We start from the raw sequence: 16,110 nt of genomic DNA, 5'->3' as shown, positions 1-16,110 counted from the left end.
CGCCCACCTTTCTTAAAAAGTGGTATAACATTAGCCACCCTCCAATCCTCAGGAATCGACCCCGAATCTATTGAACTCTGGAAAATAATCACCAACGCATCCACGATTTCCCGAGCCACCTCCTTCAGTACCCTGGGATGCAGACCATCAGGCCCCGGAGACTTATCAACCTTCAAACTGTATTTTTGAAACAGTGTAGTTCCAGGGTCTGCGTTAGGGTCATGCTCTGTATTATTGATTATTCTTTTCCTCAGATTTTTTTCTCATGGTTTTCTTCTGCTGAGTCCCGTATCTGTCTGTTTCAGAAAGAGGAACATCCTCCTTTTGTTCCTGTTGTGGAACAGGATCATTATCCTAGACTTCAGGGGGATTCTTGTCCTCGGGTTTACCTTGGTTCCTCTCCATCAGGCACATGTGGGCGAGTTGAGGTGAGAGAAAGCCGTGACCACTGGAGAACATGCTGTAGTTCCACTGGGTCTCTAAGGGTACATGTGGCATAGCCTGAGGAGGTTGACCAGACTCTTGGGACTGCACTGCCATTTGCACTTGAACACTTTGGATGGGATTCATCCTAGACCTATCAGAGCTTTGGAGGGAAGCACCAATTTTCAGGTTAACCTGGATTCTAAGCTCTTTAGTATATGCTTCAGGGTTCTTCATTATACTCATTAGTTGGATTTTTTATTAATTCAGGCAATTTTATTTTACACCAGACCATTAAATTAACTTGCTATGTAGAGCTTTGAACTCACGAATGATCCAGGTTGCCATTCCCCTGTAGCTTTAAGTGACAAATCATCATGGGTCACCAGACCCAAAAAGTTAACTTTGATTTCTCTGCACAGATGCTGCCAGACCTGCCGAGTTTTCCCAGCAACTTCTGTTTTTGTATCTGACTCACAGCATCCGCAGATCTTTTGGTTTTTATGAATTTAAATTGAACTGCTTGCTCGAAGTATAAAATAGTACCACACAGAAGGAAGAATTTAAAGTCCTTTAAGTCTGTGCTAGCTCTTTCCAAGAGTAGCTAGTCTGATTTGTGATTAAAAGGCATTTGGATGGGTATATGAATAGGAACTGTTTGGAGGAATATGGGCCGGGTGCTGGCAGGTGGGACTAGATTGGGTTGGGGTATCTGGTCGGCATGGACAGGTTGGACCGAAGGGTCTGTTTCCATGCTGTACATCTCTATGACTCCATATCCTGAAACGTTTTCTCTTTTAAGTTTTCATCCAATTCTCTTTTGTAAGTTACAATTTAATTTGTTTCCACCATCCCATCAGTCAGTTCAATCATAGATTTCGCTGCTCCTTGGATGCTGCCTGAACTGCTGTGCTCTTCCAGCACCACTAATCCAGAATCTGGTTTCCAGCATCTGTAGTCATTGTTTTTACCTCAATCAAAGTCCTAGCTGTTCATTCTGCTTTAAAAAAGTTTTTCCCTGTGCTCACTGTCTCTCATTTTGAAAATCACCTTAAATCTGTGGCATCTGGTTATGGAGCTCTATCTTGTCCTTATTAACTCTTTACTTATCCCTGGTCATGCCTCACAAGCTTTATTGAGTCCTTTGAGGATGTGATGAGACAAGTTAATGAAGATCGAGCAGTGGATGTGGTGTATATGAATTTCAGTAAGACATTTAATAAGATTCCCCTTAGGCAGGCTCATTCAGAAAATTAAGAGGTATGGGATACAGGATTGGCTGGTTGGAAGAAGACAGTGAGTGGTAGTAGATGGAAAGTATTCCGCCTGGAGGTCGGTGACCAGTGGTGTCCTGCTGGGATCTGTTCTTGGGCCTCTGCTCTTTGTAGTTTTTATAAATGACTTGGATGACGAAGTGGAAGGGTGGGTTAGTAAGTTGGCTGATGACACAAAGGCCGGTGGTGTTGTAGATAGTGTCGAGAGCTGTTGCAGGAGACAACAAGAGAGTGAGAGGATGCAGAGCTGGGCTGAGAAGTGGCAGATAGTGTTCAACCTGGATAAATGCAAAATGATTCATTTAGAAAGGTTGAATTTGAATGCTGAATACAGGGTTAAAGACAGGATTCTTGGCAGTGTGGAGGAACAGCGTGATCCTGGGGTCCACGTACATAGATCCCTCAAAGTTGCCACCCAAGTTGATAGAATTGTGAAGAAGGTGTATGGTGTTTTGGCTTTCATTAACAGGGGGATTGAGTTTAAGAGCTGTGAGGTTTTGTTACAGCTCTATAAAACCCTGGTTAGACCACACTTGGAATATGTGTCCAGTTCTGGTCACCTCATTATAGGAAGGATGTAGATGCTTTAGAGAGGGTGCAGAGGAGATTTACCAGGATGCTGCCCGGATTGGAGGGCATGTCTTATGAAGAGAGGTTGAGTGAGCTCGGGCTTTTCGCACTGGAGAGAAGAAGGAAGAGAGGTGACTTGATAGAGATGTACGTAATGAGAGGCATAGATAGAGTAGATAACCAGAGACTTTTCCCCATGGCAGAAATAGCTGTCACGAGGGGTCATAATTTTAAAGTGATTGGAGGAAAGTATAGGGGATATATCAGAGGTATATTTGTTACGCAGAGAGTGGTGGGTGCATGGAATGCACTGCCAGTGCTGATAGTAGAGTCAGAGACATTAGGGACATTTAAATGACTGCTGGACAAGCACACTGACGGCAGTAAATTGAGGGGTGTGTAAATTAGGTTGATCTTAGATTAAGATAAATGCTCGACACAACATTGTGGGGCTAAGGGCCTGTACTGTGCTGTACTGTTCTATGTTCAAAGCCCTTCAGATTTTCAACACATCCACCAGATCTCAACTTAACCATGTCAGTATTAAGGTCAGCAATCCCAGCTTTCATGCATACTGTATCTGGACAACTTGCTGACTTCTCAATCAATACTCTGCAGGAAGAATTGTGTAAAGAGATTAGAGGAAAATAAATCAAGGAAATTGCATTTCCCAACTGGGGAGGAAATGTCAGTGGACCCAGGTTACCCATCTATTCCATTGGCCAATACACATTTTGTTACCAGGTCTAAGAATGGAAAAATACGTTTGTATATCTTGACTTGGCCTGGCTTGCCACAGTCATGTGACCTCTACCTGTGCTGTTAATTGGTTTCACTTCAGCTTGTGGCAGCCATTGAATACCTTACTTAAAACAACAAACTCCTTTTTTTTGGGAAAAGAGAGGTTGAGAGATAAATGGAGTTTTTGATGATTTTGTCAGGGTACAATCAAGGGTCTGCAAGTCAAGGTCTGGCAGTAAACATTACACAGTGAACTCGCTCACAACAAACACCACCAAAGCAGACGAACCGGTCTTTATCAAAGTTACAAACTGACTGCTGCCTTCTCTTTATTAAGGTAGCACTTCACAGTTTTAGATTTCTCTGTTCACAAATCCAGTGAAAGTCTTAGATTGCATCAGTTTCTTAACAGCTATGCTGGATCCTAATGCAAACGTACAACATAATGTTTCCACTATTGAAAAAGCTTCTGAGCATGTTGTTTAATCTCTAGAAATGTTCTTCATGGGCTATCTCTAACAATATATCTGATGCTGATACTAAAGATATTGGATTAAAACTGGGAAAACTGAATAAATATTATATGTCAATTGTCATGTGTTACAACCATTTCCTTCAGTGTACTGGCAGCAGGTAAAGTTTATGTTTATTCAAAGGTATTGAGTGATAAGCAAGAAGTAAAAAGTAAATAGTGGATAGCTATCTGTACTGCACCAAGGAATGAAGGACGTATATTGAGGTTGTTTTATTTGTCTTAATGTCCTGGTAAATTGAAGACAGATGCTCAGATTTCCATAAAACATTCACAACTCTTGGGTTCAAATGCGGTTCCTACAATTCTATGACATATTTGCTGCAGGCATTATCAAGTGTTCTCTGTCTCTCTGGAGATGTGAAACTGTGGCACATCTGCCCTCTTGGATGAATATATTTAAACTAATCCCATGCCATGGCACCTTTCAAAGTAGGGCAGGGGAGTTATCTCTGGTGTCTTGACCAATGGTAACCCTTCAATCATCATTACCAAAACAGACTGTCTGGGCATTGTTACAGAGTTGTTCATCAGATGCTGTTATGTGCAGATTTGGCTTGTGTCTTTCTGACACAACAAGGGTGCTTGTATTTCTAAAAAAAATGCTTCAATACTTTGTGATGCCCTCAGACACTAAAAGGTGCTAGAGAAATGCAAGGATCAAGAGTATGGTGCTGAAGTGTAGGGTGGCACGGTGGCACAGTGGCAAGCACTGCTATCTCACAGCGCCAGAGACCCAGGTTCAATTCCTGCCTCGGGCAACTGTCTGTGTGGCGTTTGCACATTCTCCCTGTATCTGTGTGGGTTTCCTCCCACAGTCCAACAATGTGCAGGCTAGGTGAATTGCCCGGAGTGTTAGGTGTAGGGGAATGGGTCTGGGTGGGTTGCTTTTTGGAGGGTTGGTGTGGACTTGTTGGGCCGAAGGGCCTGTTCCACCCTGTAAGTAATCTAAAAACTAAATCTTAAAAAAGTACAGCAGGTCAGGCTGCATTCTCGGAGCAGGAGAATTGACGTTTTGGGCATGCTGAAATCGTCAATTCTCCTGTCCCTCAGAAGTTACGTGACCTGCTGTGCTTTTCCTGGGGAAATGCAAGATTGTTTCTCATTTTCCAAGCAGTACTTGGTCACCTTATTCTCCCTACCAAGATCTACTAGTTATGTAAATTACCCACCCATTCAGCAAATTCTATGAACGCTTAGATTTAGAAGTTATAAAAAGGCTGGGAACAGAAAAATTGGCCCTTTGATTGATGACCAAAAATAATTTAATTTAGCAACAGAGTGTCTGTTCATTGCACACTCTCTGTGGAAAAAGCAGTGCATCAACTGAAATTGGATGAACGTATTAAAAGGATTGTTGTTTCAGGTAACAGTTATTCACTGGATGGAACAAAATCATTAACCTGTTACTATAAATAGATCGACAGTTTTGTTAAACGATAAAAAACTTCCTTCAAAGACTTTACATTTTAAATCTTTTCCCCCTAGCAGTTTATCTTTTATGGGATGGTGAAAGCTACAAATAGAAAGAAAATTGAAACTCTCCTTACATGACTTCACTTCTCTCCCATTAATACTTTATCTTCCCTATTTTGTCTCACTTTCCCTCTTTGCAGTCGCTGTCTTGATTTGTTGCTAACACTGTTTCTCCTGGTCTTTTTCCATCTATTTTGGTTTTATATTTTTCTAACCAACCTGTTCAGAGATGTTATTACACACCTCTGGAGCAGGTAGGACTTAAACCCTGGTCTCCTAGGTCATAGGTAGGGGCATTACCACTGTGCCGCAAGAGCATTTCTCGATCTGCTTTAACCAAGCTATTCAGATATATTGTGTTAAAAATCACACAACACCAGGTTATAGTCCGACAGGTTTAATGGGAAGCACTAGCTTTCGGAGTGACGCTCCTTCATCAGGTGATATCACCTGATGAAGGAGCGTCGCTCCGAAAGCTAGTGTGCTTCCAATTAAACCTGTTGGACTATAACCTGGTGCTGTTTGATTTTTAACTTTGTACACCCCAGAACAACACCGGCATCTCCAAATCAGATATATTATGACAGTTCTGGAGCAGGCGAGAGTTGAACTCTTGGCCCAACAATAGGGACACTACCACTATGCCCCCTGGGTCTGTTTTTTAAATAAATATTTTCTCTAATCAATTTGTTCGGAGATATTAAAACACACTTATGGAGCAGATGGGACTTAAAGCCAGGTCTTCTGACTCAGATTTGGGAATATTGTTGCAACACCACAAGAGCCCTAACTGCGTTTGCGGTATGTTGTTTTTTAATTTATTTTAATTTGGCCTGTTCAGTGTGTTCTTTATGCCGTTCTGGAGCAGACAAAACTTCAACCCAGGCCACCTAGCTCAGAGGTAGGGGCACCACCACTGCGCCATGTGGGCCAGAAGGGCTTGCATTATCATTTTTTTACTCAGCTATCAGTAACAACAACATCTCAGATTTTTACTCAGCCTGTTCAGAGTTGTTATTATAAACCCAGGGAACAGGGGAAACATGAAACTGAACCACCTGGTTCAGAGGTAGGGATCTGGCCACTGCATTACAAAGGCCTAAAAGGTCTGCTTTTCTTTCTAATCAGTCTATTCAGGAAAGCTATGGCACACTTCTGATGTAGCTAGGACTTGAACCCAGGCCTCCTGGTCAGTGGCACAAGTGCTTAAACTGTGCTAAGAGCCACGGGTCTGCTTTATATATATATTTTTTCCTCTTATTCCCAGATTCACAGACAACTGAGTGACTTTCCCATCATCTAAATCAGGGAGGGGGGAGGTGGTGGTTACCACATATATATTAAAGATCTTGCATCTGTGGGTTTGTGGTTGTAACTGTATATTAAGCAATGTAAGCATGTAAAATAACTTTCACTATATACCAAAAGCAGGAAACCAGATTTAAACTTTTGACTAATCCTATAGGAAGAATTTGTGAAACTTGAAAGGGTTCAGAAAAGACTTACAGGAATGTTGCCAGGGTTGGAGGGTTTGAGTTATAGGAAGTGGTTGAAAAGGCGGCGGCTGTTTTCCCTGGAGCTTTGGAGGCTGAGGGATGACCTTATAGAGGTTTATAAAATCATGAGGGGCATGGATAGGGTAAATAGATAAAGTCTTTTCTATGGGGTGGGGGAGTCTAAAACTGGAAAGCATAGGTTTAGGGTGAGAGGGGGAAGATTTAAAAGGGACCTAAGGGGCAACTTCTTCATGCAGAGGGTGGTAAGTGTATGGAATGAGCTGCCAGAGGAAGTGCAGGGGGCTGGTAAAATTACACCATTTAAAGGTATCTGGATGGATAGAAAACATTTAGAGGGATATGGGCCTAATGCTGGCAAATAGGACAAGATGAGGTTGGGATATCTAGTCAACATGGACTTGGATCGAAGGTTCTGTTTCTGTGCTGTACATCTTTATGACTCTATAATTAGTCATTCTCTTTCGAACTTCAACCCAGCAAATTGAAGGCGGTTCCATTGAGGCGAACAGATTCAGCGTTCTTCATATTCTAGGTTACTAATGTGCGCACACATCAAAGCCTCGGGCCATCTCAAACTACATATCATACTGCACACAGCATTGTCTAACCTTAGAATCGACAAAAACTTACATTTTTATAGTAACTTCAATATGGGAAAATGTTAAACGGTGCTTCACAGGGATGTCATCAAACAAGATTCAACACAAAACAGCATAGCAGCTGTTAAGGTAAGTGAAATAAGTCCTGAAACAGAGAGTAATGGCTTTCGGACAGTCTTAGAAGAGGAGTGAAGCAGAGTGTGGAAATAAGTTATGGAGGAGATTGCAGTGCTTAAAGCCTACAAATAGGCAAGGAGGAGGCTGGGAGAACACAGCAAGCCAGGCAGATCAGGAGGTGGAGAAGTCAACGTTTTGGGTGTAACCTTAATTCAGGACTAGGGGTGGGTTAAGGGAAGCTGCAGCTAAGGTGAGGCAGCGGAGTGGTGTGGTGAGGTAGGAATAGGTGAACACTGGTAGAGGGTACAACCTGGTTGGTCAATGGGAGGAATGAATCCACTTGGTAGCTGGAAGGAAGGGTCAATCAAAGGAACGGAGGGAGGGGGAGGGATTAAAAGGAAGTCAGGAATGGGAAACAAGGTTATTTGAAATTGGAGAATTGAATGTTGAGTGCTATAGGCTGCTCAGGCAGAAGATCAGATGCTGTTCCTAAAAGCACAGTTGTCTGTAGTCAGCAATTGAAACCAGGGATGTGTGTGAGGCATGAATTAGAGGAGCACGGAGATCTCAAGCAACTGGGGACTCAGAGGCAGTGGGAAGGTGGGTACGAGGAGAATTGAAAACAACGATGGAAGGTTCAAGATCAAGGACTAACAAGACTGGGACGCAAAGTCCAACAGACAAGCGCCTATTAAATAGAGATAGTGCAGGGGTATGAGGAGATGGTGGTGAGAAACATCTGCATGTTTCCAGTGTATAAAACATGGTGTGCTTTCACAGAATGGTAACAGCACAGAAGATTTGGTGTGATGTGTCCAAGGCAATGCTGCAACACCAATCCAAAAGTCCCACTCCCGCCCCACTTTCCTTGGACATTTCAAGATACTTTGAACAATTACACATCAAAATTTTGATCTTGAGTAGATTTTTGGAATAAAAGGTATGTGTTGGGAAGTATGAGTCGGCAACAGATACTTCCTTAAAAAGAGTGGATAGATAGGGAGTGAAAATTATAAAAAAGGTGGGTAAAGATGAAGGGAGTGACCAGAATACAGAGCAAGTGCTACTTAGTGAAGCTCAACAACAAAAGCTTGATGAAGTGGGTCTTTGATTGGGACTATGGTTAAGGAAGAAGTAGAGGAGAAATGGAAGCACGCAAATTAAACTTTAAACTCCAGTCTGATGCCAAACATCATTTTTCAAATCAATAATCCACCTGAATGCACAACTTTCCATCCTCAAAAGCCAAAGTCGCAAAAATGATCGAGTTACTGAAGTGTTGACAAAGATCAGTATACAACAATGCTCACATGCCATGGTTACAATACCCACATACTCTTCACATTACAGCTTAAGAAGTGAAAGAACGAACAAACAAAATGTTATAAATCATCAAACAACACGAGTCTACTTGGACCATTAAGAAAGTGCCAGTAAAATTGGAGATTGTTCAAGGTTTATTTTACTGTTTGAGCTATTCAATATCCTGGCCCAGATTTGTCTCAGTGCTGAACAACCACCACCAAACAAAGATCTGATCAAATCTGCATAAATTTACTTTAAAAAGTAGTTCATTTTCATTTTAAATGTTTCAGAGTGTCCTGGGAATATGAAAAGGTATTACAATTGCACAATTCTTCCTTCACAGTTTTATTAGCTAGTGGCTTCACTTCTGGCAAGTTGGACTATACGCTGTTTTCCAGTGTGGGAGATGTCTAATGCCCTTAAGCAGTTGCCCCTTCCACTTGAAACAGAAGCTAAACTAAGCTCGTATCACTGAGCGTCTCTCAGCCTCCAGTGAGTTCAACCTGAGGGACGACTCTCCTCAAGACTGCCATTGATTTAATTTGCTGAAAATGTGTTGCTGGAAAAGCGCAGCAGGTCAGGCAGCATCCAGGGAACAGGAGAATCGACGTTTCGGGCATAAGCCCTTCTTCCTGAAGAAGGGCTTATGCCCGAAACGTCGATTCTCCTGTTCCCTGGATGCTGCCTGACCTGCTGCGCTTTTCCAGCAACACATTTTCAGCTCTGATCTCCAGCATCTGCAGCCCTCACTTTCTCCTCATTGATTTAATTTGCAATGCTGCTGCTGCTCTCTATGCCAGAGTCAAACTGTAACGTGAGCTCACCTGTCTTGGTTGGGTACATTTTTTCTATAGCCAAATAACTGAACAGACTAGAAATCTGGCAGAATCCAACCTGTTCCCCTTAAAACCCAACCCCTTGGCACCTGAACACAGAGCAGCATTCACAGCACCGTTGAAGAATTTGGGAACCCAGACCATACTAACTGAGGTGATTATTGTGGCTGATGAGCTGCATGTATGAAGAAAGGACAGTTTGCTGTTAGTAACTGCAGCCTAGATTCATCTTCCATTCACAGATACTTAAAGGCCGGCGGGTACTTTTCACTGTAAAAGGAAGGCATCACCTTTAGTCAGTATTCCATTTCTAAGCTGAAGGATTGAGGAGCTTTGTCTCAGTAATGATTTCATTTTGAACTAAGGAAGCATGAACCTAAAGTTTCTTCATTTAATTGCAAGGACAAAATCAGAGGTAAATTCCAAACACTCAAAGCTAACAAAGATAGATTGGAACTAATGACTGCAGCATTTGTGATTCATGCAGTACAGTGAACCCTATTAAAAAGCCATCCAGTCATGCATTATAATCAAGTGTCAACTTGGCTGTGTTGGCAGCACTCTCACCTCTCAGTCGGGAGGTCACGATGGCACTTGAGTGCTGCCTTGTTAGAGATCTTTTTATTTAATGACTTGTTAAAGCAAGGCCCCATCTGCTAGTTCCTGTGGACATCAAAGAGCCCATTGCAATTATTCAGAAAACAGTGGGGCTTCCTTCCAACATCTTGACCAATATTTGACCCCAAGCTAAATCATCACCAAAAAAAAATGATGAACTCAGCACAAACTTGCTTCAAAAAGCCCTAGCATTATGAAAAGGCACTAGAAACACTGAAGTTCTTTTACAACAACTTTTATAAAGTAGTGGCTTCCTACATGGCAAATTAGGGCCTCTGCTGTTTTAGATATTCTCAGCAACCAGTTTGGACATGCGATCATGCACCTCCAAGGCAGGTGGGACTTGGAGCTGGACTTTCTGGCAGGAGAGTTTGTGCTCCACATGTGCCACAAGAATCGAAAGAAACAATGAAAGTGGATCAACCTGTGTATAATGTGCAACTTCTCTAACGCCCACAAATAATTGCCCCTTGCACTAGTAAGAATACCTCAGACTAGCCTGCACAAAGCAGCTTCTCTCAAACTCAGTTTAGTGCAAGCTCAAGCAACAGCACCTCATTTTTCATTTCAGCATTTTATAATCTTCTGGCTCCAACATGGAGTTCAACATGATTGGATCATAAGCTTGGTCTCTGTGCATTACTATTATATTTTTTTCACTGGCTTGTTTCTTTCTTTATCCCATGAAGTCATGTTCAGTTATCTGCTAAACTGTCGGTCATAGCTCATCTGGTCTTAATTGTGATCTCTTTATAATGTACTCATTATCACTTTCTTTGGTTCTTGCTTCACAAAATCTATTGTTGGTTAATTTCTCGTGCTAACACCTATCACGGAATCTTCTTCCTGCCCCCTCCCCACCAAACTACTGGCTTGAAAACTGCTATATTTATCTTGTGAAGAATAGTCATAACTGGGCTCCAAATATTATCTCTGTTTCTGTCTTCACAGATGTCCCTAGTCTTGCTGAGTTTCTCCAGCACGATCTGTTCTTATTACTTATTTTTCTTCTGTCCTGATGAAATATCACTGACTCAAAATATTCACTGTTTCTCTCCTCAGATACTGTATGGCCTGCTTAGTATGTCCAGCATGTTTTTGTTCTTTTTAATTTCAGATTTTCATAATCTGCAGTATTTTGCTGTGGTTGTGTCTCTCCCCATATCCCCCCACCCCGCACCTTTTCACTGCTCACTAGGGCGGCACACTCTTATCAAGATGTTGTTTTGTTGACAACTTGTTTCATCACCCCTCTACTTGCTTTCCTCCCACCCCCCCTTCCCCCCTCGCAACGTACTTGCAACCAATTCCCTCTTCTACAGTTCACAATTGTTCCCATCCCTCCAATTGTCGTCTGACATGAGCTCTCTGTTGCCCCAGTTTCGCTCCTTCGTGATTTCACTCTGTTTTCCTTCACTATGTCATTAAAGATCCTCTGGGAAAGAGTGATCAGAATATGTTTGAATTTTACACTGGAATTCAGAGGCATTTAATTAAGATTTAAGACACTTGTTTTGGATTCCCTAAAAAAGAATTGTGGGAAAAGTGGTCTGAATATGACTAACAAGAGAAGTTAAAGAAAGAAGTTTGTACTATTTATAGAATCACTGAACTGTTACAGTGCAAAAGCAAGGCCATTCTGCCCATCATATCTCCATTGGTCAATCACCTAAACGAGTGATAAGGCTGAGAATTGGGAGAAAATTAAAACTCAGCAGAGAATGGCTGAAAAAATTGACAGTAAGAAAGGGGAATGAGAGTGATGAGGAACATTGCACTTTCAATGACCACTGGACATTTCATAATGATGTACCAATGGAATACTGTTTGACTTAGAGAGCATGAAACACGACAGGTGAATTATGCATGTAACATTAGAATGATGACCCCAATCTGATCAGCACACCACTCTAGTCCCATAAAGGGCTTTAAATTATAGTAATATCACAGCATAGGAGCAGGCCATTTGGTCTATCATGCACATGCAGTTCTCTGCAAAAGCAACTCACTAGTTCCATCCCACCTTAGCTTACAGACTTGCAATCTTTTATTCCCTTGGAAATGAAGAACCTATTTGGCTCTGCTTTAAAAATATTTAATGACTTGGCATCCACTGCCTTTTGAGGAAGGGAAGGTCAAAGACTCTCAACCCTCAGAGAAAAAAAAAGTTCCTTCATCTGTTTTAAACAGATGACTGCTTATTTTTTAAACTATGACCCCTCCCAGCTCTGCAGTCTGGTGCTCTTGAACTACAGAGTGCCCCAGTTTTCTTCCTCCACACACATTTTATAGAACCCCTACAGTGAGGAAAAAGGCCATTTGGCCCACAATTCCACACCGACTCTCTGGAGAGCACCCCACCCAGACCCATCCCCATATCCTATCCCTGCATTTCCCATGGCTAATCTACCTAACTTACACATCCCTGAATACAATGGCCAACCCACCTAACCTGCACATCATTGGACTGAGAGAGAAAACCGGAGCACCCAGAGGAAACCCGCACAGACACAGTGAGAATGTGCAAACCCCACACAGACAGTCACCTAAGGCTGGAGATTGAACCCAGGTCCCCACCGCTGTGAGGCAGCAGTGCTAACCACCAAGCTACCTTGACACCCTAACTTGCAAGAGAATTTTAAGTTAGAGTAGGAGGGGGATTTATTTAGAATCTTTTTTCTTCAGGCTCTACCTTTTCACAAGTGACATAAATACAGTACTATGAATAAAGAAGGTACTATATGGTTTATAAATAAAGCTGTCATGGCAGACAGGGTCCTCTGAAAAGTGATCCTGAACTTACTAAGTCAATACTCCTGTGCTTAGTGTCACCTCGCGATGATCACAGAGGCACGTTGGGATGTTCATGTTTTGTGACCCATATAAAATGAATAAATTAACAATTTATACCTTATGAGAGATATCTTTTTCAGAGGTTTCCACATCGCCATCCAGGAAAGGCATAGCAAACGAACTCAGATCCTAAGTGCAAAAAAAACAACGTGATTATCCAACTATCTCAACACAAACCTGTGTTAAACTGAACTTTTAAATTCTATGATCTAATTATGTGCACAGCAAATTCCAAAAACAGAGGAAACCCTCTGAAACAATTTCTAAATAATTACAATCTTCATAAGCCACCAAATGTTAAACAAAATACTTCATCAAGATTAGTCCAAATGCAAATTGTGGCTATGCAAGTACAATGTTACTGTGAGAACACTTATGATAGCTGCTCTTAACAACCTGAGCGGCTTTAAATAACAATAAGCTTTTTACTCTTTATAGATTCCTTTCTTAGGCAGGAGACAAATGTACAAAGGGATTTTGTTCCAGGCTAGTTTGCACTATCAGCTGTTATACGGCTCATAGCCTTTAAGAGACATGTTCATGATATCATCAGTACATCACAGCATGTGATGTGACAGCATAAAGATCTCATACTCTATCTCACCTTGGATTACATGAAACATGAAATCTAATAAATTTCCTTGCTGTGAGATTTGCTTGTGTTTTTGGCAAGACTTTAAAACTAGATTATCAGAAACATGGAAAATGGAGGTATATTCAAAGCAGGAAATAGGAGCCAGAATCTTAATAAATGACTCTAAAAGGCTGAGGCAACAGCAGTTAAAAAGCGGGCAGCACAAGACTCTGGCAATGTTAGAAGATAGGTATGAAAATAGATAGTGTATTGCAAGGAAAGCAGAGAAGCCAAGAGCATGGATAGACATGGCAGCATGATCTTATTGCTTTCATGGAGACTTGGCTCAAAGAGGGGTAAAAATGACAGGTTGATATCCCAGGATACAGAGTTTTCAGGCAAAATAGAGAAGGGGATTAAAACACTAATCCCCAGTTTAATCCTTGCTCCTGTTCCCTCAAAGGAGGAAGAGTAATATTCTCTCTTTTAACTTGCCATAAGTATTGGCTCAATCATTTTTGCAAACCTTTCCAATTTACAGGTCTGACATCAGGCACCAATGCAGCCCTGCTTTCTGCCCACACTGCTATGTTTTTCACTTCATTTCAAAAACTTATCCAATTATTACCTTAACAGAAATAATGACATCTGCATCAACCTCTCCCTTGACAACCATTCCACTCCCTCACTGCACTCCCTCACTCTCTCAATGCAAGTGATAAATTGATGACCCGTCCTGTCATCAACATGTACTGCCAAAGGAAATAATCTTGTCTACTCATTTCTGTCAGAATGTTATGTAATGCAAGTCCAGTATATTCTCACAAACGAGTTTCCCATCTTTGGCACCATCCTAGACCAGTACTGAACAATCTATATGATTCTAGGAATGCCCAAACCTGCACACTGTGGAGGTTACTTGCTACATAACTAATTAACATGAATAAATGCACCTTTACTCTTCATCTACTCTATATTCATATCTGTACATTTCAAGAGTCTATTGGCCTTCATGAAAAATGCAGCTTCAGTCAGACCTTCATAAAATTATGTATTTGAAAGTTTCATCGTCTTTTCATTCACACGGTCATGCATAAAATTGCCTTTGCCTTCTGTAGTTTAATTTCTTGTCCACATCTATTTTTCTGAAATCGTTTGTAATGGCACCAAACTCTGGCTTACCAATTTGCAATACAATGGAGTTTAGTTGAGTGTGCTCAGGCTGTACAGACATTCCCCTTTTGGATTCTCTAATCTTCTCACAAGCTTGCATAACTCAACAGATAAAATACTCGCCAATACTGCTGCACACGTAATCACCTGTTTAGTTTCATCTTCATTGGCATGGCAGCTGATTGTTGCGCCACTACTGATTAAAGTGTTATTCGTATATTAATGACTGTCTGGACAATTTGACTCCTTTGCTATCAGTCTGTTTATAAAAAATATTAACAAAGTGGCTCATCACTCTGATTGGCCAAGTCAAAATATCCCACCCCTTGAATGAGGAATTTAGCCTTGGGAAATCATTTTAGTATCTACACTGCACACCTGAACCCAATACAGTCCAATATAATTAATGATCACTTAAATGTGGTGGGTCTTTTACATGCATTTTATTATATACTGGAAGCTAGTAACTTGGAAAGGTAAATAGGCTAGCAAAGTATTTGTATACTTTTCAAAATCCATAGAAGACAACAACTAGCTGTGATTTTACAGACTCTTTTACATAATACTATCCCAAGGTAGTTCACAGGAACAACTGAAATAAAATTTGACACCAAGGACAATTAGCCATTTGGATACAGAACTGGCTCAAAGGTAGAAGACAGAGGGTGGTGGTGGAGGGTTGTTTTTCAGACTGGAGGCCTGTGACCAGTGGATTAGTTTACTTACAGTGTGGAAACAGGCCCTTCGGCCCAACAAGTCCACACCGACCCGCAACCCACCCAGACCCATTCTCCTACATTTACCCCTTCACCTAACACTACGGGCAATTTAGCATGGCCAATTCACCTAACCTACACATTTTTGGATTGTGGGAGGAAACTGGAGCACCCAGAGGAAACCCACGCAGACACGGGGAGAATGTGCAAACTCCACACAAAGAGTCACCGGAGGCAGGAATTGAACCTGGGTCTCTGGCACTGGGAGGCAGCAGTGCTAACCACTGTGCCACCGTGGAGTGCTGCAAGGATCAGTGCTGGGCCCTCTACTTTTTGTCATTTACATAAATGATTTGAATTTGCAGATGACACCAAAATTGGAGGTGTAGTGGACAGCGAAGAGGGTTACCTCAGATTACAACAGGATCTGGACCAGATGGGCCAATGGGCTGAGAAGTGGCAGATGGAGTTTAATTCAGATAAATGCGAGATGCAGCATTTTGGGAAAGCAAATCTTAGCAGGACTTATACACTTAACGGTAAGGTCCTAGGCAGTGTTGCTGAACAAAGAGACCTTGGAGTGCAGGTTCATAGCTCCTTGAAAGCGGAGTCGCAGGTAGATAGGATAGTGAAGAAGGCGTTTGGTATGCTTTCCTTTATTGGTCAGAGTATTGAGTACAGAAGTTGGGAGGTCATGTTGCGGCTGTACAGGACCTTGGCTGTTGGAATATTGCGTGCAATTCTGGTCTCCTTCCTATCGGAAAGATGTTGTGAAACTTGAAAGGG

General features: G+C 41.8%; 1 protein-coding gene across 4 annotated transcripts in view; it reads right to left on the bottom strand.

Annotated features, from left to right (window-relative positions):
• LOC122550126 (5'-AMP-activated protein kinase subunit gamma-2-like) overlaps positions 1-16,110 on the bottom strand; it is a 461,224-nt gene that overhangs the window by 251,511 nt on the left and 193,603 nt on the right. For 3 of the 4 annotated variants that reach the window (XM_043690750.1, XM_043690749.1, XM_043690748.1), the window contains exon 2: positions 12,919-12,990. In XM_043690750.1, coding sequence (XP_043546685.1) covers positions 12,919-12,990 — 72 coding nt within the window. Of the gene's footprint in view, positions 1-12,918; positions 12,991-14,755; positions 14,828-16,110 lie in introns of those variants that run through there. The other variant, XM_043690754.1, reaches the window with a different exon arrangement.

The sequence above is a fragment of the Chiloscyllium plagiosum genome, chromosome 5 (genome assembly GCF_004010195.1).
Source record: "Chiloscyllium plagiosum isolate BGI_BamShark_2017 chromosome 5, ASM401019v2, whole genome shotgun sequence".
In the NCBI taxonomy this organism is placed as follows: Eukaryota; Metazoa; Chordata; class Chondrichthyes; order Orectolobiformes; family Hemiscylliidae; genus Chiloscyllium; species Chiloscyllium plagiosum.
The sequence above is the reverse complement of the archived record's forward strand: the minus strand, read 5'-3'. Positions and strand labels throughout refer to the sequence as shown.